The sequence below is a fragment of the Mauremys mutica genome, chromosome 5, assembly GCF_020497125.1.
Source record: "Mauremys mutica isolate MM-2020 ecotype Southern chromosome 5, ASM2049712v1, whole genome shotgun sequence".
In the NCBI taxonomy this organism is placed as follows: domain Eukaryota; kingdom Metazoa; phylum Chordata; order Testudines; family Geoemydidae; genus Mauremys; species Mauremys mutica.
This window is the reverse complement of record NC_059076.1, coordinates 55,364,388-55,391,393: the sequence shown is the minus strand read 5'-3', so window position 1 is coordinate 55,391,393 and position 27,006 is coordinate 55,364,388. Positions and strand designations below refer to the sequence as shown.

At 40.6% G+C, this 27,006-nt stretch overlaps 1 protein-coding gene and 1 long non-coding RNA gene across 5 annotated transcripts in view; one reads left to right on the top strand and one right to left on the bottom strand.

Annotated features, from left to right (window-relative positions):
• The window catches only part of LOC123370773, a 49,896-nt gene extending 29,702 nt beyond the window's left edge, over positions 1-20,194 (top strand). Inside the window, exons 5-7 of one of the 2 annotated variants that reach the window (XR_006579534.1) lie at positions 11,510-11,645; positions 18,985-19,079; positions 19,569-20,194. This is a non-coding gene — a long non-coding RNA (uncharacterized LOC123370773). The remainder of the gene's footprint in view (positions 1-11,509; positions 11,646-18,984; positions 19,080-19,568) is intronic. The other variant, XR_006579535.1, reaches the window with a different exon arrangement.
• The window catches only part of NAA15 (N-alpha-acetyltransferase 15, NatA auxiliary subunit), a 63,727-nt gene that overhangs the window by 6,649 nt on the left and 30,072 nt on the right, over positions 1-27,006 (bottom strand). For all 3 annotated transcript variants that reach the window (XM_045017570.1, XM_045017571.1, XM_045017572.1), the window contains 12 exons: positions 26,599-26,694; positions 26,350-26,456; positions 25,799-25,871; positions 23,477-23,646; positions 22,573-22,725; positions 21,399-21,527; positions 20,190-20,403; positions 17,547-17,740; positions 14,806-14,914; positions 13,375-13,473; positions 3,890-4,033; positions 1,190-1,287 (listed from right to left, as the gene is read on the bottom strand). In XM_045017570.1, coding sequence (XP_044873505.1) covers positions 1,190-1,287; positions 3,890-4,033; positions 13,375-13,473; positions 14,806-14,914; positions 17,547-17,740; positions 20,190-20,403; positions 21,399-21,527; positions 22,573-22,725; positions 23,477-23,646; positions 25,799-25,871; positions 26,350-26,456; positions 26,599-26,694 — 1,586 coding nt within the window. The remainder of the gene's footprint in view (positions 1-1,189; positions 1,288-3,889; positions 4,034-13,374; positions 13,474-14,805; positions 14,915-17,546; positions 17,741-20,189; positions 20,404-21,398; positions 21,528-22,572; positions 22,726-23,476; positions 23,647-25,798; positions 25,872-26,349; positions 26,457-26,598; positions 26,695-27,006) is intronic.

Below are 27,006 nucleotides of genomic sequence, written 5' to 3'. Positions count from 1 at the left end.
TATATAAAATCATGAGTGATGTTGAGAAAGTGGATAAGGAAAAGTTATTTACTTATTCCCATAATACAAGAACTAGGGGTCACCAAATGAAATTAATAGGCAGCAGGTTTAAAACAAATAAAAGGAAGTTCTTCTTCACGCAGCGCACAGTCAACTTGTGGAACTCCTTACCTGAGGAGGTTGTGAAGGCTAGGACTATAACAATGTTTAAAAGGGGACTGGATAAATTCATGGTGGCTAAGTCCATAAATGGCTATTAGCCAGGATGGGTAAGAATGGTGTCCCTAGCCTCTGTTCGTCAGAGGATGGAGATGGATGGCAGGAGAGAGATCACTTGATCATTGCCTGTTAGGTTCACTCCCTCAGGGGCACCTGGCATTGGCCACTGTCGGTAGACAGATACTGGGCTAGATGGACCTTTGGTCTGACCCGGTACGGCCTTTCTTATGTTCTTATAGTAAGTGCAGGGGGTGCTGGACATTTTTTGTATAGTGGAAGTGTTGAGAGCCACTGAACCAAACTGTAAACCCTGCATATAATGGAAACCACTTCAAGCCAGGGGGTGCTGCAGCACCCCCTACACCTCTAGTTCCAGCATCTATAAGTGTCAAGTAAGTGTCACTAGCATTGAAGGACGGAGGAGAAAAGAGGAAATTCAGAGGAATTTTGTACATTAATCCAGACAGTTTTGATCTCATCATTCTGATTTGTTTAAAATAGCTGCAATTATAATGACCTTTATCTGAGGTCCCAATACTAGATTTTCAGTCATCAGATACACATTGTCCTAATTCTTTCCTATATTATTTCTTCCTGAAAGAGAGAGAATATTTCACAGATTCCAAGTCCATATGCCCCCAGAAAGGGCAGGATAAAAGATTCCTAAGTCTGTGGCAAAAACAGTTAAGATGGGAAAGAAGCTATTTTAACAGTTTTTATGACTGACAAAAGGATCCTAAAGTCAGGATTTCTGCCCATCTGCAGAATACCATTAAATATACAGATTATGGATGTACCAACTGTCTAATACAATCTAAAACTTCCCAAACAACCAAAATGATATCACTTACAGAACCAAAAAGTTTAAGGGGGCTAATACAGCAGGGAGACAAAACACAGGAACAACACTCCTGGTGCCAATTATCTAGAAGAGGCAAACTCAGGTTCCAAAAAAATCTCCACTCTTTACCTGAAGATTCCTGTTGGTAAGGGATTCATCGAGGGATGTTGCCAGCTCCACTGCTCTTTTCTGACTGGAAGGATCCAAATAGTACACCATTTTGGCAGCTACAAGAGAAAAATAATTTTCTCCAGCATAATATCAAGTCAAACACGTCTGTATTACACAATATAAAGACTGCACAGCTCTGAAAAAAATGGGTTACTGAGTTCTAGATCAAAGTTTAAAACTGGCAGAAAAGGATTACCAATTGGAGTCTTATGTTCCATGTTCTCCATATTAGAGTAAATAGATGGGTGCGCTACGTCTATTTTTAAATGCATAAGATTCTACATAAAACAAATTAAGATTGGCAAACTTGGTGGTGGTTTCAAAATACAAAATAGGCGTGGAGAATGTACTAACCTCTAAATGCTAGTGATGGCCCCTCTAGATCAAAGCTGAGGCACAATGTCAGGGCTGTGTTGGGAACCCTGCATCACCACTGCCTATGTTATAATGCAGCAGCCACTAGAATATGTAATCACCATTGGGAAAGGGTGCTATAGTAAACCATGACTTGAAAAATGAGGACACCTAATAACTGGATGACAAACTACTAGACAGAAGTAAACATGGGAGATTAAGAGGGAAAGTTCTACCACAGGTGCTGGAACTAGGGTTGGTGAGGGTGCTGCCCCATCCCCTGGCTTCAAGTAATAACAACAACCCAAATACATGGTTGCCACCTTCAGCACCCCGACTATAAAAATTGTTCCAGCACCACAGGGTTCTACTGGTGAGGTCAAGAGACCAATGCCCTGTTGAGAAGGCCAACTCTTTATGCCACTCTGCAGGAAAAGTGGTGGTTTGTATGCTTCAAATTACTCTCTGCACCTTGGAGATGATGTTTAGTGCTGGTAAAACAACATTTTAACACATTTTAGGAAACCTGCATTAATATAATACTATGATTGACATTTCAGACATACATGAAGAAACTCAAATTTGGCTTCCCACAGCTATTACAAATCATCCACTTGTAGCATTTCTATCATCGTGTATCGTGTTAACTTTAATGCTTTAATAAACTACATTAAAATAATATTAAATATTAAAAAACTACATTAAAAGAATGTTTCCTTTCAAAAGTCAAGCACTCAAAGCACTCAAAAATTCCAAATTGACAGAATCCATGCTGCCCATGCAACCTTAGTTTGGCCTCTTGTGCATATACATGATAGCCTTTTATCATGATTATGTTACATTTTCCCCAGGACCCCTGCTTCATACAGTAAATGAGTAGTTATTCAGTATTTCAGTTTATCCTCATTAAATACCACACACTGAATGATCTACCACACACTGAATGTAAACTATCTAACTCCTGCACTGAATAAAAAAATTATTATTAATTTCCTGGTGAGCGTGTAATCCTGAGTTCACCATACTATCTGAGTACTTTACAAACAATGAATTTATCTTTCCAACACCCCAGTGAGATTAGGTGGCATTCATACAACTAGGCACAAAGAGATCAAGGACAAAACTGTTGTAATTAAAAACAAAACAAAACAAAGCACCCCTTAAAAATAGAAATTCCATCACATGGAATCACACTGATCCTCATTTTGGGTCATCAGAAAGATTGAGACCTTTAGACAAACAGCATGGACATCCACCTCTTCAGCTATTGGTGTAACTGGTAGCAGTACACTAGACTGTTATTGTCTATACGGAACAGCCGCTAAAGGGGATGAGACACTTTGCCAGTGAGTTTCACAGCTATTTGCTGACAGAAGAAGACTATACAGACTCAGGACACCTGGCTGCAATTCCTGGTTAAGTGCGTGTGTTTTCTCTAGTGGCTACAGACGATTCTACAGGTTTCTGCCCTACTGGAGCAACCAATTCAGACAATGTTTGAGTCAAACTGCAGCAGAAGCTCTTCCGTGACACATCAACACTTATGGAACTCTACATTGCAGATCTACAGTAGAGATGGCAGGTGCCTGAATCTTTAAGTGCAGCATATTTAGACTACTGGACCCACTATTTATTATCTATTTTGATCAAACACCACTTGTTGCCAGTACCATTTGCGGTTGTAATCTCTGATTTGCATCAAATTTAATCCAACAATTTCAGAAACAGAAAACCAGCATTGAAGAATCACTTTTATTTTAAAATCAGTGAATTATTGCTAGAATTAGGAAGAAAGCTTGCTGATATAGTGTTTCACAGTATTAAGTTTTTCCATTTAATGGAAACTTCCCATCCCCAGGATATTTTAAATTTAATGAATCAATAAAATACAATTATTTTGTAAAGTGTCATTCATATAAACCGTATCCCAAAACATTTTACAGAGTTAAACGGTTAGCATTAAAAGATCTTTTATGACACTTCACTTACACCAGAAATGTCTATGGGCCAGAAGTGATGCAAAGATTTTTTACACAGTGTAGCCAAGAATTGAGGCATACAGGGAAAGATATTAAGATATATATATAGGCAAGGAGAAAAAGTTGTTTTCAACTGAGAATTTAAATGGATACAAGAAAGCCATTCCAGATGGAAAAAGCAGCCTATCACACCTACAGTGTGGGAACAGAGAGGGGCCAATGCTATATGAGCACAGGAAGTGGGAAAGAGGAAGAGAAAGATAAAGGTCCTTGAGGTAAATCCACAGAAACAGGAAACAATTTAGAAATAACAAAAACAAAGTACCTGATAACCTATGTGATAGTGAGTCATAGTTCTTTTTAAGGAAAGCTTCATTGAAGTTCTTTGGATTAGTTGCCCCAAAAAGCCGATTCATTTCTTGATTTAACACTGTTCTAACTGTATCAGGTAGATCTTTACTTTCAGATACTATTGGGTAAAAAGGAAAAAAAATCTTTAACACAAATATGGATACTTTCTACCATTAATCACAGCAAAATATAATTGACATAAAAATGGCAGGTGATATTTTTCAAATTAGTGTAATTGAAAGAAAGGTAAATAACCAAGACATTCTATTTTTTCCTCTTTATACTTTATCACTAACAAGCCTTTACAGATAAAGCATTGCAAACTGTGCTTTTACAGATTATATTGAGGGTACAGGTCACCATTATAGAGATGCCAAATACTATAACAATTGCTGGTGCCCAGAAATTGACAAAAATAATAGCGATTTACTCTACAATAACTGTGGTTCTTTGAGATGTTGTAGGCAGTGTGGATCCTACTGTACAGTGTGCATACATCTCATGCACCCAAGACCAGAAATTTAAGTAACAGTGTCTGTCAAGGGGGCGCATGTTGTATAAAGGCATAAAGCAGTGGTCCCCAACCTTTCCATGTGGCGGGTGCCGGACGACTAGCCACCGAAATGCCGCTGAGAAGCGGTAACGCCTAGAAGCGTCGCCGCCGAAATGCCCCTAAGAAGTAGCGTCATCAAGAGGCGTCACTGCCGAAATTTTGGCGGCAACACTTCTTGATGTTGCCACTTCTCGGCGGCATTGTGGTGGCTGCCTGTCCAGCGGCCAGTAGGCGGGCGCACATAGATGCCCCAGCGGGTGCCATGGCGCCCGCAGGCACCACGTTGGGGACCCCTGGCGTAAAAGGTGGGGCAGCTATGACCTTCCCTCAGTTCCCTCACAATTCGAAGCCAGTGACAGCTAAAGACACCAAAAAGTGGGGATGGAGGGCGGGTTATGGAGATCTACACTGACTACAACATCTCAAAGAACCACAATTACTGTTGGGTAAGTATCATTCTCTCTTCTTTGAGCATGGTACAAGATGAATTGAAGACTCTCTGTGATGAGATGGCTTGGCCTTTGGATGGACCAGAAGAGGCAGGGAGACAGCTAAAATGGATCAGGTCCTATTAAAGTAATATAGTAAATGCTCTGGATGTGTGTTCAACATGTGTAGTTTCTTCTCTCCTATTGTGTACACAAATCTGAGACTATCTTAGGTATGAACTTGGGGTGCAGTCTTAGCACCACCTAGACCCTATGGAAGGATGTGCAAGCAGATATTGAGAACACCAAGCACTTGTTTCAGGAGCAGCATATAATCTCGTATCTTTGGTATTGGTGCCTCAATTAGGTCTAAGTTGTTTTGGGCTGCCCATATGGAAAATCTTTTCTACTTTGAGAGTAAGTCTTCCTGATGGAGGACCTTCTACTTTGTATGAGAATTAATGGAACTTGAAGGGAGCAACCTATTAGTACTGCTCAACCAGCCAACATCCAAGCTGTCAGGTGCAATGACTGGAGGTCTGCATGGCAGATGAAGAAGATACTCACCTTGTGAAGTAACTGTGGTTCTTCGAGAAGTGGTCCTTACGGATGCTCCGCTTCAGGTGTGCACGCGCCTCTTGAGCCTTTGATTGGAAATTTTCCGTTGGCAGTATCTGTTCTGCTCATGTGTGTGCTCTACACAACATTGTGCTGTGCACTAAGGGTATATAGAGCTGTGAGTGCAAATCACCCTCGGTTCCTTCTCTATCTGAATGATCAACAAAGAAATCTAAAGCAGAGGGGAAGGAGGACGAGTAGTGGAGCACTCACAGGGACACACATCCCAAAGAACCACAGTTACTGCCCAAGGTCAGTAACTTCTTCGAGTAGGGTTTCTATGGGTGCTCCACTTCAGGTGACTCCCAAGCAGTATCTCCACAGGGAAGAGGGAGCTTCGGAACTGAGTCCAAGACTAAAGAGAATACAGCAATACCAAGAACCACATCAGATCTGACAGCGTGGATCACGGAACAGTGTTTAGAAAAAGTATGCAATGAGGGTCATGTAGCAGCTCTGCATATCTCAGACACTGGAATGCTCTTGAATAAACCTGGGGAAGTTGCCTGTGATCGGGTAGAGTGTGATATTATTGCTTGGGGAAACAGAGCACCAGATGTGATGATACACCCAGAGATCCACCTAAAAGTCTCTGTGTAGAGGTTGTGGACCCCTTGGATCTCTCTGCGATGGAGACAAACAGTCTATGTGATTTCCAAAATTGCTTGGTCCTATCTAGATAAAAGGCCAACGCCTGTCTAATATCCAAAGTATGAAAGGAGGTCTCACACTGAGATCTATGTGGATTAGGGAAAAATACTGACAGATGAATGGCCTGGTTAAGATGAAAATCTGACAGCACGTTAGGTAAGAATTTAGGGTACAGCTGTAAAAATACCTTATCCTTAAAAAAAATACCATAAATGGAAGGTCTGTGAACAATGCCCCCATTTCCCCAACCTTCCAGGCTGATGTGATAGTTTCTAGACAGACCATATTCAGAGATAAGTGAAGCAAAGAGCAGGTTGCCATAGATTCAAACAGAGGTCCCATGAATATCTAAATACCAAGTTGAGATCCTAAGAAAGAGTAGGATCCTTAACCAGGGGGTATAGGCTCCCTAAACCCTTAATAAATCTTGAGGGCATAGGATGAGCAGTGTTCTTTATTATGGTCCTGTGGAAAATGTTCAATAAATGCTGCAAACTTGATGTAATTTGTGAAGTTATACTTCGCTATGATTGCCTGATAGTTTGCTATCCAAAACTAGAGGGTCGCAGATGAGTAAACGTTTCAGCCAAGAATGTCTAACCTCTTCTGGTCCCGCGGGGGAGAGATAGCTCAGTGGTTTGAGCATTGGCCTGCTAAACCCAGGGTTGTGAGTTCAATCCTTGAGGGGGCCACTTAGGTATCTGGGGCAAAAATTGGTCCTGCTAGTGAAGACAGGGGGCTGGACTCAATGACCTTTCAAGGTCCCTTCCAATTCTAGGAGATTGGTATATCTCCAATTATTTATATTTATTTATTTTTATTTTTTTTTAATAAAGGGTAGACGTAGAGTGATACTGTTTACCCCTCTCATTTACTTCCATTACTATGAAATTAGGTGAGTAGGTGGGAAAATAAAAATTCTGAGTCCCTGGGAGAGACATAATATTTCTTATCCGCCCATTTGCAAGTTGGTGGGATGGTGGCATGAATTTGCCACACAGTCTTCACTGGATCTAGGAGCATTTCATTAACAGATAGCGCAACCCACGTGGGTGGTGTTGACTGAAAGAGCTGGATGGAGCTTGTGTTGTGGGTCTTTATCCTTCAGATATCTCTTGAGAAGGTTGTCACCCACCCTCTTCACAAGGTTCTTGAACTGCCAAAAATCATTGATCATCGATAGTGGTGTAAGCAAGACTCATTCTGAGTCGAGGATGAAATAAGAGTTCAAGGGATGGCCTCCTTATCCACCCTAGTCTCCTGCTCTTCAAGGGTCTCCTCATGTTGGGGATTTGATAGAGCAGATTGTTTAGCCCTAGCTTCTCAGCGCAATGGAGCTGGAGATCTGGCAAACTGTTGTTGATCCCAAGGGGGAGGGGACGGCACACAATACTGATCTCTCCATCCCTGTTGTGGGTAAGGATCCTTGTCAAAGTATGGGTTACTGTATGGATGTGGAGGGGAACCCTGCACTGATGAGGAGACTGACTGAAGGTCTTCGTCCTCCTCGTCAGTGTCCTCCAGTGGGGAGGCGGGGGGGGCGGGGGGGGGGGGGGAGGCAGTAGAAAAAGACAGAAAATCTTGCAGTACCGGGAAGCAATGATAATCCAAAGACTGGGGTCCCAGTACTGGGAGTCATTCGGTACCCCTAAGAAGTGAGGACTCTGGATCATCTAAACCTGGCATGTCTCTGGAGTAGCAGAATTCCTGCAGTACCGAGTGGGTCAGTACTGTTGCAGCAGTTGAGGTGGACAATACCGTTGATCTGGAGCCAGGATGAAATGTGTCTGGTGCTTCAATTTTCCTGGGACCGATGGTGCCGAGTGAGAAGACACTGATGGCAAGTCTGATATAGACGGTGCCATTCTAAAGGAATGTATGTCCTGGGCCTCCCTGTCCTTCACAGACAATACCGGAGGGCCTGCTAGAGCTGTGCTTCTCAAAAGCACTCTGGGATCGCCCAGATCTGCTGAAAAGTCCAGAGAAAAGTCCTTCGTTTCCAGAGTACTGAGCCAAGCCATTGAGGGCTCCAACACCATAGACTCAGTGGGAGATTGGGGCCTTTTGGGAGCCAGCTCTTTGTGGTGGGAGACCAAGATCCTCTTCTTTGGAGCTTTCCCAGAGTACTCTGAAATTTTGCCTCTCTTAGGAGAGACCTGACTGAGGTCGAAGGGGTACTGGATCTGGGAAAAGACAGATGTACGGCATGTGTGCGCACTCCTGTTCTGACTCAGAAGTAGGTCGAAGGGAGCACTCCATCATCAGAAGCCTCAGTTTGGTCTCCTGATTCTTCTGTGCTCTAAATTTGGGAGCCAGGCAAAAGTTACATTCTTGGGACATATGGGACTCTTCCAAGCAACGGATATACTTAGAGTGGCTCTCTCTGACTGGGATAGCCTCCTGACCACAGAGGCAGCATATGAAACCTGGCTAGAAAGGCATGTCCAGCCAGGCCAAATAAGCTCCCCAGAAAAAGGAGAGAAAAAACTTCCAAACCTCTCATGACTAACAACAACAAACATTAACTAGAAACACTAAAATAACTGAAAAAAACACTGTAGAACACACTAAGGCATGGCCAAGGTGGACATACTAACGTTCCACCTCACACCAAGGTGGTAGAGAAGAAACTGAGGGCGGTTTGCCAGCGCAGCTCTATATACCCTTGGTGTGCAGCATGCATATATGTGGGCTGAACAGATGCTGCTAATGGAAAATCTCTGATCAAGGGCTCAAGAGGCACAAGCACACCTGAAGTGGAGCATCCATAGGGACACTACTCAAAGAAGAACTGACTGTGATTCCGAGATATTATGTCCAAAGTAGGCCATGAGGTGCCCGGGAGCTCACATGAACGTCTACAGCAGATCCAAAAACCAAAAATCTGTCTCAGCCAGTAAAGAGTTATCAGGATTATTGTAGCGTGATCTCTCCTGATCTTGAATGCTATTCTGAAGATCAGGGGAATCTGTGGGAAAACAAGAGGAGTCCTTGATACCACCAAAGAAAGGTGTCCAGCAATGGTCCTGGCCTCATGCCTCCTCTGGAGAAGTCTGTCATTTGGTGTTGTCCTTTGTGGCAAACAAGTCTACTATAGTAGCCCCTCATTAATGAAATATGGGATCTATGGCAAATTTCTTCATTGACCACTTGTGGTTGGTCACTGCATGTCCAATTAAGAAGTCTGCCAGGCCACTGCTGGGAAGTGGGATGCTCAGAGCCAGCGGGATTATCCCATATTGATGACTCCACTTCCAGGCAGACAGAGCATGATCAAGCTCCTCTCTGCTTATATAGTACATCTTGGATGCACTGTCGGGATCTGCACCACTGTGCACTCCTGCAGAACAGGCAGAAACACTATGCATGGCAGCCTGCGGTCTCATCTCCAGGACTTCTATTCATAACTTCAGCTTATCCTGAGACCATGTCCCTTGCATCTGCAGGTGGCTCAGGTGGGCACTCCTGGCTGTCCCTGAAGCATCTGTGATGTGTGTCAATCAGGGAGGGGACAGAGAACAGGATCCCTTAAACAGCTTCCCTGTTCTGCTGCTGGTCTTTTTTGAGAAAGCAGGGATGTAGATTGGGACCCCTTAATGAACCCATTAAAGTGTAGGAGTGCTGAACCTTTAACAAAAAATAACTTTTCTTCTAACTCTTTGCTCAGGTATTTCAACTTAAACAAGAATTAAATACAGCAAATAAGCAATTCTTCTCTCAAAACAAGACCAGAGTTTCCAATGTTAAAAAAAAAATCAATTAAAGAAATAAAAAAGCCTCTGTTGACCCATCCTCATCTTCTATCCTGCTGAACGTACAGATCCATTGCCCTATCCTCCCACATCCTGCTGGAAGTACAGATCCACAGGACCACCAGCTGTTCCTTGTCCCACACATTCAACCATTTCTAAATTCACCTAGACTCTTTCACCAAAGTAGACTTTGGGCATATAGTACTCTAAGGTACATTTTGTTTAAGCACATCTCCTTACTGGAAAAGTTGCCTGCCCTATTATATAACTGTTCTGCACTTCCAGCAGGATTGGAGGAGAGGTGGGATTCCAACAAACTTCTTAACAGCATGTAAATTAGCCTTTAGGTGTCCTAAAAACATCACAAAAAAAGCAGATGTGCACAATCCCAATTTTTCCTCCCCCCTTTGCAGATCACATCTAAAAAGTTTGTCAGCAGAAGTTAATCAGGGCCATCGAAAAACTGTATTAGTGGACAGTCCTTTTGTATGTTTCAATTTATGGATAAGGGCCCAGAACACAGGAGGCTTTCCTAAAAATATTTTACTGAACAGTTTAACAGTATTAACCTGAACAAGTCATCAGTAATGTAAGATGTAGCATGTTAACATTTTAGTGCAACTTTGCCTTAATAAAAAGTTCAAAAAAAAAGTTGCAGAACGTTTTCTTCTTAACAAATAGCAAGAGTTAGGTGTTGAAGGCATGTTATGGTATAAAGTTATAGTGATATGAGTTTCAGATGGCCATATTAGTCAACTACTCACAATTGCCAAGAACTAGCAAAACTACTCCCAAGTTACGCAGGACATACAACATCCCCACAAAAACTTTTTATACCACCAAACACAAACGAGTACTTTGGCTATGCCACCTTTAAAACAAAAACAAAAACAAAAAAACCCACACCTCTCTCCAACCCCATATCCATTTAACTGCAAAACTAACTGCCTTAGGTACCATTGCCTTAGAATGGGGGAAAAAAATAACTAAAATTATCAAAGGGTTTTCTAAAAGTTAGAAAACCACATTAGTTAAAGGAATGTCAACATAAGTTTGTGCCAAAATTTAAGTTCTGAAAAAACAATCTTATTTTTTAAACAAAGTAGTATTCTCATGGAGCATTTGTAACCCAAAGGCTGCAGCATTATGAACATGAAAGGAAAAGGTTTACCAGAAGGTAAACCTATATTCACCAATTTTCATTATCATAGCTACGAGAAATGCAAAAAGGCCTCAGAACTTACATAGCAGCAAGTAAATTTGACTTTAAATTCCTTACTTTTAATAGCACTGGTCAAGAAGTTTGTTTACAGAATTTGATTTTTAATATCACAGTGCTCCTTTAAGTCACTCGGTAGTAGTCAAAACTGTACTGTTAATCTAGCAACATGAAGTTATTCATTTAAAGAGCATTCTAATGTATGTACATTTGATATTAAATATTTTGAATTAATTGTGTTGATAGTTTGTAAACGGAAACAGATGACCACAAAAGATATATATGCCATCTGCAGCTACTACTCCTGCAGGAATTCTGCAGCACTGCACACGTGCAGTATTCATGTCCCTGGCAAAATTTGTTTTCTCTGCAGAAAATACATTCTTCTGCCCACCAGAGGCTGCTGTGGCACGAGACCAGAGGGCAGTCGCTCCCAGGCGGAAGCAGCCCTCTGTGGATATGTAGGAGAAGAGACTGCATTCCTTACAGCACCCTGCCTGTGGGACCAGGTGAGGAGGCACAGGATATGGGGGGGATGAACAGCGTGGGGCACATGGGACTGCTGGGGGGGGGGGTCACAGACTGGGATTCAAAAGAGGTAGTGGGGGACAGACGGGTGGGAGCTGAATGGGAGTGGGGGTGCAGGGACACCTGGGGATGGGGGCAGATGTGTCTGACTGAAAGAGGCTAGGGATCAGCCACGATCTGCATTGGTGAGGTTCCCCAACTCCCTAGCAATTCCACCCCCGCTAACCACCCAACCCCAAACTCTTCCATACTTCTCCCACACGCACTCAACAATCCTCCAGGTTCACTTCTAAGCTTCTTCCCAGCAATTACTTCCCTCTCCCTCCATTACCTCTGACCTCCTAATTCCACCCCGCCCCCCCAAGTCTTTGCACTGCTCCTGAGGGGTGTGGGAAATACGTTTCTGTATTGTGGTTTGAATGAATTATTACTCAAAGTTGTATACAGTAACTCCTCACTTAAAGTTGTCCCGGTTAACGTTGTTTTGTTGTTGATCAATTAGGGAACATGCTCATTTAAAGTTGTGCAATGCTCCCTTCTAACATTGTTTGGCAGCCCCCTGCTTTGTCCACTGCCAGCAGGAAGAGCGGCCTTTGTAGCTAGCTGATGGGGGCTTGGAACCAGGGTGGACCGGCAGCCCCTCTATCATCTCCCCCATCAGTCCCTGCTCCCCTAAGTTCCCTGTGCAGCAGCTGCCCAGCAGGCTAGCAATTGCAGCTGTCCCTCCCCTCCACTGCCATGTGCTGCTCCTGCCCTCTGCCTTGGATCTGCTCCCCAAGACTCCTGCTTGCTGTGCAGGGGGGAGGAGAGGAAGAGGGGGGCTAATGTCAGGGGTGCCCCCCTCCCTCCTGCTTCCCGCTTACCCCATCTTCCATAGAGCAGGGGGGACACACGACAGGGTTCAGGACAGAGGGAGCTTGCTGGCAGCAGCATCTGCGGTCTCAGCAAGCTGATCTAATTAACAAGGCAGTGTACTTAAAGAGGAAATGCGCACACACAGTGTGTGTGTCTGTCTGTCTGCATGCTTTCTCCCCTCCCTCCATTTCTGCTGCCTTGCAGACTGTGAGAGTTAACCCTTGAGGGCTCAGCCAATTGCTAGTTCATCATTTAGCAGTAAGGTATTCCCTGGAAAATATCCCACCCCCTGACTCCTCACCTCTGTGTGTGTGTTTGTGTATGTATAAAAAAATATAGTCTTTTGTCTGATGAAAAAAAATTCCCTGGAACCTAACCCTTTCATGGACATTAATTCTTATGGGGAAATTGGATTCATATAACATTGTTTCATTTAAAGCTGCATTTTTCAGGAACATAACTACAATGTTAAGTGAGGAGTTACTGTATTAATATGACTAATAAGAAATCTATTTGTCAAAAAACATTTCCTGAATCTTTTTTGTTGTCTGTATTGTTACAGACATACTTCTTGACAGATATCATAGATTCATAGGACTGGAAGGGACTTCAAGAGGTCATCTAGTCCAGTCTCCTGCACTCATGGCAGGACTAAATATTATCTAGACCATCCTTTATTCTGAAATAAATTACTAAAATAATTGAAACTGGCATGATTATATTGTGTAATTTTGACAAATAAAATATGCAAAATTTTGCAGAATTTTTAACGTATTGTGCGCAGAATTTTAAATTTTTTGGTGCAGAATTCCTCCAGGAATACTGTATGTAGATATATATATGATAGATACATACCACTGCCAAAGAGGTGAATCATACACTCATGAAGCCAAGGATGACTGGAGTCAATAGCAAATGCTCTCTTCACAGACTGCAGCATCAGAAGAAATTTCTCTGTAAATGAAATAATGGTGGTGGCTGGTTATAGAACTATCTCTGAAAATCTTTTAAATGAAACCAAATTAAGTTTTAGATGTTAAGATTGAGAACGATAATTTTATTTGAAATGTCAATGACCAGATCAAAGATGTATTACCATTGCTTCTTTTGCAAGTAATTTGTCCCTACTTCGTTAAAGTTAGTGAGTGAATTCAGATACAAGCTATTCAAACTAAAACAATGTTTTGAGGGAAGGGATAGCTCAGTGGTTTGAGCATTGGCCTGCTAAACCCAGGGTTTTGAGTTCAATCCTTGAGGGAGCCATTTAGGGATCTGAGGCAAAAATCTGTCTGGAGATTGGTCCTGCTTTGAGCAGGGGGTTGGACTAGATGAACTCCTAGATCACTTAAACATACAAAAAAGTTAAGCAATTAAAATTTTTAGTTTGGACATCAATTGAATATCTTGTTCTTTTTGTAGTGTTTCATATTACTGTACTGGTAGTACAATTTATCTCAATACTGTACAATATGGCCAAATTAAGGTTGTTGTGAGAAGGTACTGCAGATTTCAGTTTTGTGCATGGCAGAAATGCCTAAGGGTATTCAAATCACACTTTTTTTTCTTGGCTGGAAAGAAAACATCACCATCAGAGGTATCAGTGCTGAAGTCACTAGAGAAGCAAGTGTAGATAATGCTGACGTGGTCTGTGTCCCAGAATTCTAAGCAGCAATATGATATATGTTATTCAGTCTGGACCCAATAGGAGGGATGAGAACACTGCCCACAACCCCTCAATGAAGAGCCCTGACCTAAGTGTCCTTAATAACTGTACTGATCAGAAACGGACGTTAGGAGCATATCTCATTTTGACTTATGAGTGTCCTGATCCAACACAGTGAGGATCTTTCTGCTAGAAAACACATTGGAGTGAAAGAAATCTTATTACCTATGTTTACATAAGAACACAAGCCTGAAATCAGATTAAAAACTTAAATCCAAATGTAAAAATCTGCATGCCTTTAACTTGCATTCATGAATGACTATGGGTGGAAGCAAGCAAACTGGAAACGTGCAAGTTTGCACATTTTTCATCTCTGGTATGAAAGGATTTAAAGAATACAGCAAAAAAACTGGAACACCACCAGCTCTTCCAGCTCTGTGAAAAAGGTGGTCCTTGGTATTCCACAGAACAACCAGGGGAGGGGATGTGTCCAGTTAAAAACAGTCTGCATCAACTAGTGATACTGCAACAGCATAGGTCAGTGATGATTGATGTAATATCTACGAAAATTATTCTAGTGTGATAACTACAAAGTTCTTTATTCTATTAGTTCTCTCACTTACCTTTCCTGAAGTAAATCTCAAAAGCAAAAAGATGAGTCTCTATTTTGTTCTTCACCAAATTCTTCAACGGTGTTAAAAATTTAATGGCTTCTTCCAAAGGTGCTTCAACCTAAAAAGGCAAGAAATAGGCAACTCAAATGGGAATAAAATGAATGAGATTAATTTTCTCTTTTACCAATAGGAATATGAACTTTCTAGTTTGAAGTCAAACCAGCAATATGTCTGCTCTCACATGGTGATGTACACTGGATGCCCTAAAAATATATTATTTCATATATTGCATGTCAGATATTGCATTCAGATGTAGGTATAAGAACATGGGTTGTCAAAGTATAAGGAGGGGCTTTGCCTCACTTGGCTAGTGCCAGTGGAAAAGGAATCACTATCTGCAGCCATTGCTCCTCTTACTCATCATAGCAGAAAGAGTGGTAGTTGTACACTTCTGTTTCTCTGAGGCGGACCCTTAATATGATCTTTCAAAGCCTAAGGAGAATTGAAAAGGAACAAAGGACGAATTCAGAGCAGGAAATAAAGCATACTGATACATATTAGATCAGTGACAAGAGACACCTCTACTAATCCCACAGTATCTGCCTGTATATGGAGATACTGACAGATTCTGTGAGCAGAGAGACCCAAAAAAGGCCTGGGGAGCAGTTGCCGTTAGCTCAGCTAACATGATTAGTGCAGTCAGCATTCTTCTTACAAGGCATCTGTAGTATCCACCATTTTAAAGGATTTGTTCTACCAGAGATCCCTCTCTAATGGTTAATAAAACAGAAAGTCTGTCTTACTGCATATATTAGTTTAGGGATTAGTTAGAGGCTCTGTGCTAAGACACTCTAGCCCAATGGTCCCCAACCTTTTCGTGGCCAGTAGCACATCCATGTTTTCAGAAGAGTGTGGCGGGCGCCAACAATTTTTCAAGGCTTATTTTGTATTTGTACATTTAATAATACAAAAAACATCATATTTAATATTACATAATATATGAATCCAGAGAGAGGAGAGATGCCGCAAGGACAGAGAACACCGGTGCCTACAGCCCAGGAGTACTCTGTCTCCAGCAGGTGCGGGGCCCCAGCTTCTCTCCCCTGCTGGGCACTAGGTGGGCCTCGCACCTGCCAGGGACAGAGAACACCGGCGCCTGCAGCCCTGGAGTTTTCTGTCCCCGGCAGGTGTGGGGCTGCAGCTTCTCTCCGGCTTAAGCTGCGGCCCCCCGCCTGCCTGGGACTGAGAACACCGGCACCCGCAGCCTCGGAGTTCTGTCCCCGGCAGGCACAGGGACGTGGCTTCTCTCCGGCTTAAGCTGCGGCCCCGCGCCTGCCTGGGACCGAGAACACCGGCGCCCGCAGCCCCGGAGTTCTCTGTCCCCGGCAGGTGCGGGACCGCAGCTTTTCTCCCCTGCTGGGCACTAGGCGGGCGCACATAAATGCCCCGGCGGGCGCCATGGTACCCACGGGCACCGCGTTGGGGACCACTGCTCTAACCCTCCTAGTAGCCTCAGATGTCTAAGGTTTAGAGACTGAAACAATTTAAACAAGAGCCAGCTGTTGTCTTTATCACTGGTAATACATTCTTTCAAAAACAGGAGTATCAAAGTAATTTTCTCCCAAAGGCCATATATTAAGTTTTAATTAAGGTCTGTCAGCTGAGATTACCCTACTGAGAATTTAAAAATTTAAAGTTAGTAACGGTTTTGTTGCATTCAATGCTGGCATTTCACTTGCCACACAAAGCTTTCTTTGCTTCACTCCTCGCAGCTATGCTTCATACAGAATCAGCACTGGTCACACAACTATTCCTCTGCCACCGCTTTTATTCATGGTCTTCATCAGAACTAATATGCATTAGTGTAATTCCTTTTGTTCGGGCATTGTCTCTAAAATTCAACTTGCCCAATCTGTAACTATTTAATTTCCATACCAAAAACCGAATCAATCTTTTCAAATCACTGGCTTCCTGTCACCATATCAGCTTTCAGTTAAAAATCCCCCAATAGTATTCAAGATCCTCATGGAATTAGTCTGCTCTCCCTACCTGTCCAACCTAAACTCTTCCATGCTCCGCAACACTTCAAATGTTTTTTCTATTCCTCCTACTCAAAGCCTATGTTTCACAAAAACAGAAGCACAGAACATTCTTCTCATACGCTGTTCTCCCTCTACTTACTGCAGTTTCTCTGAGTGTAAACTATTTCATAACTTGTAATCGAATCTCAAACCCATCTTCCCAGTAATTCCAAACAAATGTTTCACCCAATTTGCTCAATCTATTTACTGAAACCTTTTCAATTACCTCTTAGTTCCTATTAATTCCACAATGCCTGACAAACTGCAAATACAAATTACTATGTGATATGAAGAATGTAACAATGAATGTATCTATCTCACCTTCAGAATATGAAGGTTTTCAACCAGCTAAACTTGATGATAAATCTAATTAGTGGCCTAGTACAACACATTTATGAAGATACTCTACTTATTGAGGGGGAGTGAACAGTTCTTGCTGCAATGCATGCTATCTTTGAAGGACTAGAGACAAACTCGGTTCCTCCATAACACTTGTAGATTACAAACCAGATAAGAAATTGTTCCAGAAACCTTTGTTTTGAACTGGTGACACTTCTGAATAGAAGCTATGCAAGAATAAAATTTAATGGCTGTCTGGAGTTCATGGTAATATTTTGCAAAGCTGATTTTAATCTGATAGCCAATTACTGAACATTGTCAGGCAAGTACCTTTGCTAGTTTCTCAGGGATAAGTTCTTCTTTCGGACCGCCAATTTCCTCATCATCATCATCTTTTTTCTTCTTCTGATTTCTCTGCTGCTTTTCTTTTTCTGCATTCTTCTTCTCTTCCTCCAGTTGTGCTTTTTTCTGTGCTCTTCTCTGCTTATTGCGAAGCTTCTTTAGTTCCTTGTCAGACATATTTGCTGCACAATGTTTCAATAAAAGGGTGATTACACAGATTATTTTGATTTTTTTAAAACTATGTATTTGAATTTACTCTACTTCAAATGACTGCCAGCTTCCACATCTATTTTCTAACCCATATTTTTCCTATTAAGTAATGCTGCCATTACATTTGTAAAAAGTTTTGACTTAACAAGTCAGTGGCAGAGCTGGGAGTAGAACTCAGAGCAGAGAACAGATCCTTGAGTTTTAACTACTAAAGAAAGCGCCTGCTTAACAAATTACCTAAACATTTAGCAAAAATATTTGAGGTAAACAATGAAATCTTTAAATATATGGTGTGATTAGCTTTAACTTTTAACTGTCTATATAGATGAATACGCAGAATTGAAAGGTAACAACATTGCATCAGTTTACATTTGATTCATATTCAGGATTTCCGTAAAACCAAAGCATTGTGAAATTTTGAAACAAAACACAAGAAGTAATCTGTAAAAACATACTGCATTTGTGCCCTTTCTAGATTCTTTAGACCTGAAGCTATGCAAGTAAAACTGAGATGAGAATTTTCACTCAACTGTTTAAACTGTTTAGTTTTGTTCATTCCTATTTCTTTAACAAAGATTCAGTACCCTTCCTTTCAACTCCTCCATTAAGGAAGTCCCCAGTCCACAAGTCATCCAAGTTGTCCTTCAGTTAAGACCGACAAGACTGATGTTTTAAAAGTAAAAACAACCCCCCCCCACCAAATACTTAACACCAAGGACTTTATAGATCAAAAAGCAGAAGACATATGCAACAGTCTGTACCCTCATGTTTGCCCCTTTTACAAAACTATAATGGATTTTGTACAAAGTATGCCTTGTGAGGTATTATTTGAAAACTCAATTTGCTCATTATTATTGTCCTGGTAAATTGTGCGTAGCAACACTATATATAAAGTTATAAGATTTAACATTACTGAGACATGTTCCAAGTTTAGAAAAGCAGGCACAAACCAGTTCCTCAAAGACAAAAGGCAAACTGATGCCTCAACCAGGTGTAAACAAAATGAAATGAACTATCACCTGGTCAGCAGGAAAAAAGGTGTGAATGAGAAATTTACACTTTGGCAAAAAACAAAAAAAAAACAGCTAGAGGTTCCTGTCCTCCCAGACTTTGTATCTCCTGAACCTCGGCTGCAGTGGACTTTCAAAGAAAAAAAGAGCTATAAGAAAGGGGGACAGATACCCCAAAATATCTCTCCCTTCATCTCTACTCACAGCATCGTCAACACTTGAAGGACAAAGGAAGCATCAATGGACTGGGGAGGGATCATGGCTGAAAGAATTTCAGTCAGTAAGACTGCTAAAACATGTGGTGAGAGTCTTTTGCTTTGAAATCACTTAGCTTGTTAAGTTAGTTACATTTTATTTTGTATTTCTTTGTAACCAATTCTGACTTTTATGCCTCATTACTTGTAATCACTTAAAATCTATCTTTCTGTAATTACTAAACTTGTTTTATTGTTTTATCTAAACTAGTGTGTTTGGACTGAAGTGTTTCGGAAACTTCATTTGAGATAAGATTTGTGCATATAATTTTCTATTAATGAAACGATGGACTTTACATGAGCTTGTATTGTCCAGGAAGGTGCTGGGCAGTATAAGATGCACAGTTCTGGGGGAAGTCTGGGACCAGGAGTTATTGCCATAGAAGCAGTGTGTGAGCTGACCACGAGTGGTTGCTGTCACAGCTACACAGTGTAAAAGGCACTGGAGAATTGAGGGGTCACAGCTGTCCATCAGTCTAGATTGTACCCTGGGGAATTGTCATAACATCACAACTCAATTTTTCTATCTTTCACAGGTCACCTTCGAATTGTGCCAAAATTTACTGGAAGAACAGCTGCTTCAAATGCAACCCCTCAGATCTGCTTCATCAGGACAAGAGACCATGAATATGCAGAATGATCTTACTCTCAAATTAAATTTGTATGTTTTTCTTTTGAAAATTATACAAGGGCTCGAAAGAGTGTTTTAGAATTACCCCACCAAATCCTACTTGGATTTTAACTTTAGACCTGCATTGTATAAACAGAATACGTAGTAGTAATAATACCACTTTTCATCCGTAGATCGAAAAGCATTTGAACAAAGGTTAGTATCATCACATTTTTACAGATGAGGAAACTGTGGCACAGAGAGTTAAAATGATTTGCCCACTGTCACCAAGCAGGCTGCTGGCAGAATAGAACCCAGATCTCCTGAGTCTCAGTCCAGCGCTCTATCCACTGGGCTACACTGCCTCTATTTTTAATAGAGAGTTAGCATTCACTTGTTACAAGTCAATTCCTGGCTTGCAACTTTAACCACTCAATTAGGAGCTCCAGTCTAACTATCAATGTCAAGCATACAAGTATCTATATCTACAGAATATACCCCAAACACTTCAACTGCACACAAAATAAATCCAGGAAATTTCTTATACCTGTATCAGCCTCGTGTTCTTTATTCTCATCTGTTAGGGGATTATCATGAAGCTTCAAATATATCTCTATGGCAATTCGTGCTGCCTTGAAGTAAAATGGATGTTGTCGAAGTACATCTTCGAGTTTTAACAAGTCCACATAAGACCTAAGTGTAATCTTTCTCATACAGTAAGTGTGGAAGTCAAACTGGTCATCTGTAATTTCTACAAAATGCTAACAGAAAACAGCAAGTTTTAGCAAGTGTTAGAGAATAAAACAAACCTGAAATTCAAATACATATTTTCTTATAAACAGCTACGGAAAAAATTGAAACTGAAGAAAAAACAGACAACTGATAATGGATCAGTGTCTTACATACTCAACTAGTGAGTGTCGTTCAAGTTTTGGCACTTGGACTTAAGAAAAACGTATGAAGTTATGGGTGAAGTTACAAAAATGACATTTTTCTCCTAAAAGCTGACAAAAATAATTCCACGAACTGCCTAATATCAAACATCAAAAAAGGAACTACTCCAGGACAGATGTAGAGTGTTACAAGTCAGGACCAATAAGCACAAGTTTAATTCTTTCAGACACTACTACAGTCAATAGAGGAGAGGAGAGTGCTGGAAAACTAAAACAAACTTAAAGGAATATGTATTATGCGAGAAATAATTTAACATGAACTACAAACTTTTAAGAAAAAAGCCATGGAAGACTTTGTGGACTGGTCCAGCCTTAAGCACACAAGTTGAGTAGTTGCAGAGTACCAAACAAAGTTTTGACTTGTGGCACAATTTTTCTCCTCTAGCAATTAAACCAGAGACAAATCATTCTGATCTTCTGGCTGCTTTCTGGCATTTTGGGACTATAAAAGTCATTACAGTGGCCTTGTTTGTCAAGACCCATGCAGATTAAGTCCCAATCCTGCAAGCATTTAGGCACTTGCTTAACTTTATTCATGTGAGTACTTCCATTGAACACAATGGGACTACTTATATGAGTAAGAATAAACACGTGTATTTGCAGGATTAGAGCTTTATTTAATACAGTTACAATTAAACATGGATATAGGCTGCCACTTCACACTTGGAAGGCCACAGCATGCCACAGGAAATTACAAGGTTTCTAAGGGCCAGACTAGAGATGTTAATGTTTAGATGAAAACATGCAATGACAGCAAAAACTAAACTGGAAATTTTAACAGATTAAATTACTTAGATACATACTCTCTCAATTTCGTGGCATTTCTTAAGTGCTTCTCCAAATTTATTCATTGCCTTGTAAGCTTGGGCACATTCTGTCTGGAACCACATGCACTGCATTTCATTCAAGTTCTCTACTGCTGAGGTTCCTTCCTAAAAGCAAAACAGAAATATTAGAAATAATCCAAAAACATTTCCCTGCTCAGGCACACCTCAGTTTTCTCCTCCCTCCTGCCTTCCCTGAAGAAAAAGAGGAACAGACGAATGGAGGCAATAAATAAGGGCAGCTTGTGGTCCTAGTGCCTCTCTCAACAATAAGAAGGCAGTCATTTTGAGCAATCTGATGAAAGACTATGCCAGCCTCTGCTGAAAAATAAATTTTCAGTTATGAGGAACACTGGCAAAAAGTGACCATCAAGTCTCAAAAATTCTTCACATGTAGCCCATGATCAAGATTTCAGTGCATTTTAACCTCTAATTTATAAAACAAAAACAGAGCGCCTAAGGCTAAAAATGCCCCTGCCATAAACAAGAAGTAATAAAATTGAACAACCTGCAGAGCACAAAACTGTCCTCCCCACAACTCCGATTACTTTCAGAAGTAAGCAGCCCAACAAATAAGATGCACCTTGGAGTATGCCTTAATCATAACACCCAGGATATTTCCGACATAGGCAATGGGGATAGCCTTTTCCAGAGACAAGGGCCCTCACAGAATACTATTACCAACTTTATGGAACGTCTATGCGGAAAGTTTAAATAGCCTCTGTTATTGAGATCATTTGGAACAAAAAAAGATTTCACAAAGGATTCTAAATTTCTTAAATGAATTTTAAGAATTCATTTAAAATCTAAACTGATCTATCTGTAATATCTCAGAAACTTCTGTACTGACAGTGAAGTGCTGTGCTTTTGGGGAGGATGTACTGCATTTTTCATATGTAATAAAGAAGCTGAATCCTTCTAAGTGCAAAACTCAGCTTAACCTTAACTATGGAGCCATTATCATCATGTAAATGAAATCTAGCTACAAACTACAAGTGAAGCGAGCAACCTTCATAACTCAGCCAGAACAGGGAAAGAAAGCTCATTACTGACCAAAATAGAGGCTCAGAAGGACAGCTAAAATAATCAAGTGTAAAGTACCTTGCCTATGTCTACATTTTATTCATCAAAAAATATAGTAACTGGAACAAACCCTTGTAAACTTAGAACACATTTCTTCTGCCTCTTTAATCAAGTTGGCTTTCAACATATATTTTGCACATTTGGAGTTGATAAATCTGTCCGCTGTGTCCAAGGCCTGGGCTTCATCCATCCACCTTGCAGCTTCTTTAATGTTTCCAGCATGCTTAAAAAGAAAAATTCAAATCAAGTAAGCAAGGAAATTGTAAAATGCACATAGTTTAGCCTTATCCACCCACTCTTCATTAACAAATTAAACATTATACAATAGGGTTAATTTAAACAAGATACCAAAAATTTTATCAAACAAACAGTCTTGCTTACAACAAAACAATACCTCAAAACAAAAAAGCAGCAATACAACTGCATCTCAATATTATAGTTTTCCTCCTTTCACACTACAATCTCCAAACAGACCTTGTTAATCCATATTTTGCTAATCCACAAGCCTAAGAGCTCTAAATAAAACCAGGCCTCACTACAGCACTTTCTGAGTTGTTACAGAGAAGTGAGGTCAGACTAGGGTGTTTTTAGGACATGATTATTTAAAAAATAATTAACAAGTTTACTAGTTCATTATAATTTAGCAAAGTAAACTAAAAATCCAATAACTGTCAAAATCAACAAAGTACATTTTGTGATAATACTTTTCCTTTTTAATTGTTTGGTTACTTTCTAATTTGCTATAAACACATGGATGTAAATTTAGGGAGGTTCTACTATGTGGAATTTTAAGAACTCATGGAAACATTTCTATGGGTCTTAGGTTTTGTAAAAGTGTGCTCATACAAAACCCAACTCCTCAATCAGTATTAGTGCTGAACCACTACACGGAAGTACAATCATGATTAAAGATTTCACTGCAAAATAAGAGAGAAGTCCTATCTGATAATGAAGAACAAATCAATCAATATTACCTTATAGATTTTAGCCTTCACAAGGAAGAGTTCTATCAAGGTGGGAGTACTTTCTATTGCTGCATTTATGTATTCCAGAGCCATGGATGGCTGCCCAATTTTGTCATAATGTTGTGCTAAGTAGTACTGGACCCACAGTAAAGTGGTTGGAGGTTCTTCTTTACCGTCATCTATGGGGGGGGAAAAGATGTCATATATTCCATTTAACCAGCATATAGCACAAGCAATATCCTATTGATGTAGTGTATAGAATTTATTGTTTATCTCTATATCTCGCTCTCAACAAACTGATAGATCAGAAAAGTAGGAAACATGTTTACTTTATCTGGAGGGTAATCTTAGCACCTTCCAGTAAATTACTGTTTTAGGTCAAAGACATAGTGCGCCAATTGCATATGTTAGCAATTGAAATGTATCACTGTGTGGGGCATTTACATCAGTATATTTTCAATACACCAATTTAAAACACTTTAAATATTTAACTAGCTCAGACTAAGCTAGCACCAATCTATTCTTGTCTCATTATAAATATCTTTTAAAAGCTTGGGATATAGCTGGCACTGGAATAAAACCCACCTAGAATAGATAAATTTATTCCAATTTTTTCCAAAGTAACCCTAAATCATAACTATAGATATTATCTCCTTTGTGTGCAACATAAACCACGACTTTCAAAGGACTCAATCCTGCAAGCTGCTGAGCCCCAGATCCTGCAAAGCACTTAAGCACCAGTCAATAGAGACTACTCAAGGCCTAAAGTTAAGTTCACTCCGAATTGGGAATGGAGTGCCCAGTACCAAAACGAGCCCAAAGGCTTTAATTCTTCAGTACCTATGACTAAGGCTGCATGTCTGTCAGAGAGGTCATGGATTCCATGACTTTCTGTGACCTCTGTGACTTTTGCAGCAGCCGGTGCGGCTGGCTCAAGGGGATGGGGTGCAGGGCAGCGCTTACCTTGGGAGGGGGCTCCCTGGAAATAGACACTACATTCCTGCAGCTGCTAGGCGGAGGGGTCAGGGGGCTCTGTGCGCTGCCCCTCCTTATAGGCACCGCCCCCGCAGTTCCCATTGACTACGATTCCCAGCTAATAGGAGCTGCAGAGCCGGAGCTTGTAGCAGGGGCAGCACGTGGAGACCCCCGGCCTTCCCTCCACTTAGGAGCTGCAGAGACATGCGGTCTGCTTCTGGGGAACTGTGCAGAGCCAGGTAGGGAGCCTGCCAGCCCCTCCAACTCCCTTCCCCTCCCCCCAGCACCAGCAGAGGTCCCGGACCATGCACCATCACCCGCTCCCCCGAGCACCCACGGGGGTCCTCCCACTGAAGCACCCCCGGCGGCACCAGACCGCCCCCCCCGGCCCAAGTTTTAGTTAGGGGTATATTGTACAAGTCATGGAGAGGGCACGGGCCGGGAATTTTTGTTTACTGCCTGTGACCTGTCCATGACTTTTACTAAAAATACCTGTGACTAAAACGGAGCCTTACAGATGACATGATTTACCCCACAATCATATTTTTACTTTTAATACTTTCTCTCCTATGAAAATTAAACAGATTGAGTTTTGTTCAGCCATGTCCCCACAAATGTGCCCCCAATTTAAAGTTTTTCTTAAAAAACAGTACAAGTTTATGTTTAGATTTTTAATTCAGTTTGAGAGATTGGCTTATTTAAGTTTAGCTTAATACTGAAAAAAAAACAAAAAACAAAAAAAAAAACAAGAGAGACTAAGCCAAAATGAAGTAAGCCATTCTCTTAGCCAAAGAGCATCTCCACGCTACTTCCGCTGGTTTGAAAAACACATCTTTAGTTAACTGGTGCAAGTTTACATGTAGACAATGTTTTCACATTCAAGGAAGGATGAATTTTTAATTAACTGCCCAAAGAAAGACTTTACAAGATTGTGAAAGTCATCATTTCTTGAAAAAAGACGGATTGGCCAAGATATCTAAATATGGGAATTTTAGATCTAAAGTTCTTCTCTGTAAATAGAAAGTGTTGTTATAAAATGAACAATATATACTAAATAGTATCAATACAGTTACAACATAATCCATTTTTATTTCACATGGCTGCCATTATTCTCTCATCACATGTAAGGGTGTCCCAAGCTATGATAGTGAGTGTGAACAGCTGCCTAGGCTAAAACAGCATATATTTTGAGTACAGATTTAGAACATACTCAAATTTTAAGGAGGGCTACGGCTCACTTCTCCACTTTCAAAAAAGTTTTGGTTTTTTTCTATTCCTTCACCGCTGCCTGAATTGTTACATATAACATATGATGGGCACAGTACTTTCATAAAGTATTAAATCATTGTCACTCACCATTGGGATTAAATAACCTGCAGCTTTTTAGAGACGTTTCATAACCTACCACCAACTCTTCTATAATTACCACCTACACATGCAAAGACGAGACAAGAAATATTAGTGATCCAGGTGTTATTTCACTTCAACATGAACGTCCTTGATGTTAGCTATACTGACTCTTCTATTGTAAGAGATCTACTATTGCAATATACTAAGTCCTAGTACAAAGGGGAATGTGCTCAATTCCCTTCTCTCCTGTTGGCACATAGAGGAAAATGTCACATTTTTGTGTGCACAACACCTAATTGGTTTCTGGTAAGTATTTCATGGTTTGGTACAACAACTGACTTGGAAAAGAGCTATGTAAAATTTTCACAGTAGGAACTGCTAATGTGACATAGAATAATCAGAAAAATCAAGTCAGTGACAGTAATACAGTGTCAGCTGGGAAATCCCATTCTAAGTGCTGAACTTCCAGGCTAAAGTAGGCTCCAACTTAACATAAAGTTGCTTTTATTCCTTTAGTGTATAAGAATAAATCCATATTGTTGGAAAGATTCATTTACCTTTTCTTTATCTTTGTACAATGATCTCAAAGTATTAAAAACAGGTGGACAGCCTTTGCTGAAATTCATCCTTAGAAACTTGTCCAAACATTCCTTAAACTTTTCACCTTTGGGGAAAAAAGATCTGTTGATTTTGTTTTTTTACCAAATATTACTTTGCAATTTTAACGTTTTATATGGTTAAATAGGAAGTTTTAGCAAAAAATATATTGTGAATCTACCTTTATTGCTTGCCAAAAATGCACATACCAGATAAAAAGTTTAACGGCAGTCTTCTTGGAACCAGTCCCCTTGGGTACTTAGTCCAGGCCTCTTCATAGATTTTCAGCCTCTCAAGCATATTGGCTAGAACAAAGCAAAAATTGGAAACTACTAAAAAGAATCTTTTTTGGTAATTAAATTACACACACCCCAGAATATATATAGCAAGTAGTAGCTGTATACTTAAAGTAACACAATTAATTTGCAATGTAGTCCATTTTGAAAGGTCATTAAAAAGTAGTTTCCGGTACAACGGTTATGAGTCCCCCTGCCAGTTTGTTGATTGCATTTTCCCCTTTTAAAAAATAGTTTCTCTCCTCCATTGCTGTGTGAATGACCCAGACAGAGGAAAACCAACTATATAGATGGAACAATTAAACTGATTGTATTTAAAGT